We start from the raw sequence: 5,405 nt of genomic DNA, 5'->3' as shown, positions 1-5,405 counted from the left end.
ACTTGACTTCATTTAATATTTAATAAAAAAGTCTACATCAGAAAAAAGCTAGGTTTGATTTAACATTAATTTATTAAATATTAAATGATTATAAATTACATAATACTTCACAAAATGGGTAAATTTTATAAAAATTTCAACTAACAAATTAAACTAAAATAAAAAATATGTTATACCATCTTTTATTTTATGCAACCTCATAATAATCACATCAGATTTTATGACTGAAAAAGAGTATATTCGAAATACGAATTAAAAAAAGTATGTTGGCATTAAAAAAAACTTGGTTGTCATATCAACGAAGTGACAGTATAAAAAAAATCAAAGTCACCAAAATATGCGAAAACATTTTGTTAAAAAAAATTTTAAACAGGGTATTTTTTTAAAATTAGACACATTATTGAATACAAATTGGGAATGCTGCATATACGTATATTCCTTAAAAATTGTGCCCCATAAATTGTCGTGTTATTAGCGACGAACACCATGACTTTGGGCATTCCCTGTTACTTGTCCTCGCACATCAGATATCTCCTCCTGTATATTCTTATTGTCCTGAATGAATATGTCGTCGAGATTATCGTTCACGTCAATGGCTTTATTATATAACACCGCACAAGCTACAATTATTGTAGAAACCGTTTCCAATTTATTACCTAGACCTTTCGCCAAACAAGGAAATCGTCTTTTCCAGACTCCAAATAGTCCTTCCACTACATTCCTAGTTCTTATTTGGCTGGTGTTATGCCGGTTTTCAGCATGATTTTGTGGATGTAATAATGGAGTCATAAGATAAGGTAAACAGGGATATCCACTATCACCCAATAGATATCCATGTAAGTGGCCAGCTTCAAATCTGGCTTTTAAAACACTATTATTAAAAATCATACTATCGTGTTCTCGACCTGGCCATCTAGCCACAAGGTCCATAATTTTTAAATTTGGCCCTGCAACCGCTTGTACATTTATGCTGAATGTACGTTTTCTGTTCCGATATAATTCAGCAAATGGTCCTCCGGGATTATTTATGAGAATATGCGTGCAATCAATGCATCCAATAACTTCAGGAAAGTGAGAGATTCGGTAAAATGCCTCATAAGTTCGCTGTTCCTCTGCAGGTGTGATAGGCATATTAATTTGATTTCGAGCTTGGTGAGCTATAACTACGAAAACTTTTTTTATTATTCTGGACACTGTTGGCTGCGACAAACCTCTTAAATCACCACAAGTTAACTAAAAAGTAAAAATTATTTCAGTTAATTTTTGAAGATTGTATAGGTTAATAGTAAATAACGAGATATTTTAAAATGTAGAATTACATACCTGGAAACTTCCTGTTGCTTAGAATCTTAAAGAATAAATAAAGCAATTAGAGGAGGCACCGGTAAACCACGCATATTCACTTTCTGCAAATGCGGTTGTATTAACGCTGTCAAATGATGAAGAACTACATTTTTACTAAATCTATATCGCCTCCTAAACTGCACATCATTATAAAAATCAAGTGGATTGTCAAGGTCCCGTATATATCTTTGACGAAGTACAGGCCCATGTAATATATTATTTATGTCATTAATTTAATCTTCTTCTGCATTTAATCTCACAATATCGTGAAAGAAAGTGTTAACCCGGCGGGAGATTGTCTGTGAAACACTGCTCCCGAGTTTTATCAAATCGCCCGCCGGCGAGAGATCACCTTGTTTTCAGTTGACAATACGCATGCGACATTCGGCGGGCGATCGACTATGAAACGAATTTGACAAAATCTCCGAAAATTATTCTGGCCAGCAGCTGGAGACGGACTATGAATACCAGTGAAAGTCGTTTTAGCATACGTTAAAAGACGAATATGCCCAGCCAATGAGAGCTCCGCATAGGCGTGACTTGCGTACCGCCAAAATTCAAAATATTTTAATATAATAAGATTTTTTTAACGCATGTAGTTGAACAGCGAAATTTGGCATCTCTTACTTATATATTTGCTAAAAGGGCCTTTTTTCCCGCTAGGCCCATTAGGCCTAGGCCTAGGGCCCGTAAAGGCCTGGTTTCCACGAACATTCGGTCGCGGAAAGCGGACAGTCCGTCGATCGCCGCGATTTGACGATTTTATCCAACCATGCATTTCAATTGGGATTGGTTTCCTCGGTTCCGCTCATCTGAACGGACGCATTCCTCTCCGCCGACCTGTGACGACTGGTCGGTTCATATCTGTCCAGTCTGATTACAGCGGAATCGCTCAGCTGCACTTAACAGTAATATTATAATAAAATATAAATATTAATAGTAATATTATAATTATAATTAGCATAATGAGTGAAAAATGTTCACCTGAGGATGATGAAGTCCTAATAGACTTGGTGAGGCAGCATCCACCATTATATAGTGTTGCCGGCAAAAGTTATAAGGATTTGGTCGTAAAAAACAACATTTGGAAGGAAATAGGTGCGAAAATGAATAAAAAGGGTAAGAATATAATATTATGTCATTTATTAAAAAAAAATAATAATATACAGGGTTTAACATAATTTTATTCCGCTACTTTACTTTTAATAACGTGAAATAATATTTTCTTCTACGATTATTCCTCGAATTATTCCATTCTCTGCACCTTTGCGTTTTGCCATGGCACTGATCCATGTGGTCCAAAAAAATAAGTTTTGAAAGTATCTCTTACCGAAGCAGCATCTGTGGATGACCTTCTTGCACATGTGGGTGCTAATGGAATTAGATTTTCTTTTGGCAATAGAGGGATGAAATCTACATTTTCATCAGGAATTGGTATTTTTGCATTTCGTAGCATATTATGTAAGATACATGCCGAAATGATTAAGTCATAAGCAGCAGTAGGGTTAATAGCAATTGGAGTAAAGAATACTCTAAAATACTGACATAATATGCCGAAAGCATTTTCGGAAGTTCGCCTCCCCCGACTGAGTCTGTAATTGAACACAGCCTTTGATTGGTCAGGAATAGAATCTTTTTGTGAATAAGGTTTCATTATATTAGTTGTTAACGAAAATGCGCTGTCTGCCAAAATAATGCAAGGTTGTAAAATTTCTGTTCCTGGAAGATGCATTGCAGGTGGTATGTTGAAATTACCATTATTAATATACTTTCCCATCATCGATTTTTCGAAAATACTTGCATCTCCTTCTCGCCCATAGGAACCGACATCAATTGCGATGAACCTATATCTTGCATCTATTATAGCCAGCAATACAATAGAATGAAACTGCTTGTAGTTATAAAAAAGTGACCCTGCTGCCTTCGGACACTGTATTCGGACATGCTTTCCATCAATGGATCCGCAACAATTAGGAAAGTTCCACAATTCATTGTAATCTTGGGCATTTGCTCTCATGCGTTCTTCTGAGAGTTTTGGTATAAAAATTGGAAGCATGCGTTCCCTAATGCTGCGTAGCACTTCTCTAACAGAAACGCTAATCCAGCTGTGATGCTGGCGATATTGAAACGCTAGCGATCTGAAGGTCTCCCCTGTAGCTAGATACCTGAAAATAACAAATTAAGTATTGGTAAAAAAAATCGATGTACATTTCATATGCTTCGTGAGTTGATGTAGATGTTTGCGCTTGATTAAAAATTTACTGGTATTGATACCCTGTATATTATTTTATCCCCTATAACGTTTGTCAGCTATAGCTGTAACACGCTTTTATTTTTTAAAAGCTCTCTTCACACAGAAACGGCCATTTATATTTATAGCAACTTAAATTTTGCCAATAAAAATCGTGGTGCACTTCATTTTATCAATAGTTTAAATAAATTTTTAGAAAAAGTGTGCCAAATAAGGTGGAAAAATATCCGCGATTATTACCAAAAGAAGAAACGCGAGGTAATAAAAGCACAGAAAACTGGTTTAGCCAGGAACACAAATGTGAAAAACTTTGGTGCCAAGTACAAACATTTAAGCTTCCTGGACAATACCTCAATCGTAGAGAGAAAGTACGTATTAAATATACATTTTTGCACAATATTTTAGGGTCGTTTATTTTCAGGTCAATTAGTAATATCAATGAAGAAAGTAACTCACAAAATCAGCAATCAGATAATATTTCCACTGAATCACAAGACGTATTGGATGAATCACAAGCAGCTGTAAGTGATATAGAGGATTCTCAAGAGATGGTTGACTCCCAAGTCTCTCCGGTTACTGAGGTCTTTCCCAATACGCAAGAATCTCACGAGAACCAACCTACAGCAGTGGAAGAATCTTTCATATCCCCAACTACTACATCCCAACGCAAAAGAAAGTCTATACCAAAAGAACGAGGTGCTGCAGTAGTAAAAGAAATTAAAAAAGGCCGAATTGAAAGAACCAAGTTGATGAAAGAGTTGCTAGACTTAAGTAATAACAAAACAAAAGAGGATGACACCGCACTTTCAACGTTCTTTCGTAGTATTGCTTTAACAGTTGAACAACTTCCTCCAGACTTACAAACAACAGCAAAAATTAAGGTAATGCAAGTCATTTCTGAACTAGAGTTTCAACACCAGCAAAGAAGCATGATAAACCATGATTTCCGATCTGCTTCAACTAGTAGCCAATCAGGAACCTCAAGTGCAGCTTTCTACTTCTAAGCCTTTTCTCCCCAAAACAGTCCAATGGCAATGTTTCCACCGAATGAATCTGGTGACCTATATCAACATTTATGAATACTTTAAATAAATTCGTATGTTATTAATATAATTACTTTTTTTTTATAATTTAAAAAAATTAGCTTTTTAGATAGAGAGTCTTAATACTCCTAAGTATATTATTTTACCTTTTAAGTAATTAAGATAAATAAAAAATATATAATAAGAAATTAGTAACAAAATATTCACGTTGTCGATCCAGCGCGTTAAAACAAAAACTTACCTCAATGTAATGCAAAGCTTCTCTTCAGCAGAAATAGGGCATTTGATTCTATTGGTAGGTTTGTTGGAAATGTCGTCTTTAACAAAACTTAACACAAGTTCGAAAAGTTCTCTGGAAAGTCTAAAATACCCCCTAAATTTGGATTCATTTCCAAAAAGCCTTCTCTGCACGGTGATATTAAAGGCGCCTTCCGTATTGCGAAACAAAAACAACTTATCCACTGGCCTACTGGAACCTTTGAGTGTTGCTAGTACCAGCTCCTCTTCCTCTTCTTCTTCTAGCAATAACAGCGCAATCAATTTATTTGAGTTCATTTTTGTGGGTACGTATTTTTTTATTTGTTTTTGCTTTAAATACACACAGGACAGCGGGTTGCAGACACGAGGGAAATTATCATTTTCTAAATTCTAGCAAACCACCTCGGGCAGAAATCGCTATCCTCGGCGATCGACGGACTGTCCCAACACCTACTCAAAGACAAGGCCTTAGTGCTTGGCGCGTGACGTCATCGATGTGGGCCACCGAT

The 5,405-nt window shown here is 35.9% G+C and overlaps 1 protein-coding gene across 1 annotated transcript; it reads left to right on the top strand.

Moving 5' to 3' along the window:
- Window positions 1-2,139: 2,139 nt before the first annotated feature.
- LOC126747062 (uncharacterized) lies at window positions 2,140-4,599 on the top strand. Its single transcript, XM_050455554.1, has 3 exons — window positions 2,140-2,463; window positions 3,792-3,963; window positions 4,017-4,599. Exons 1-3 carry the CDS (start codon window positions 2,310-2,312, stop codon window positions 4,597-4,599), a joined length of 909 nt encoding a protein of 302 aa, XP_050311511.1. The 5' UTR covers window positions 2,140-2,309.
- Window positions 4,600-5,405: the final 806 nt, after the last annotated feature.

Source organism: Anthonomus grandis, chromosome 18 (genome assembly GCF_022605725.1).
Source record: "Anthonomus grandis grandis chromosome 18, icAntGran1.3, whole genome shotgun sequence".
Classification (NCBI taxonomy): domain Eukaryota; kingdom Metazoa; phylum Arthropoda; class Insecta; order Coleoptera; family Curculionidae; genus Anthonomus; species Anthonomus grandis.
This window is presented reverse-complemented; position numbering and strand designations above follow the sequence as displayed.

Bases quoted from the DNA above. Each gene is read 5' to 3' on its own strand.
- LOC126747062 (XM_050455554.1), top strand. From the start codon at position 2,310: ATGAGTGAAAAATGTTCACCTGAGGATGATGAAGTCCTAATAGACTTG. The intron at 2,464-3,791 runs GTAAGAATATAA...ATAAATTTTTAG, and splicing joins TGCGAAAATGAATAAAAAGG to AAAAAGTGTGCCAAATAAGG. The intron at 3,964-4,016 runs GTACGTATTAAA...GTTTATTTTCAG, and splicing joins ACCTCAATCGTAGAGAGAAA to GTCAATTAGTAATATCAATG.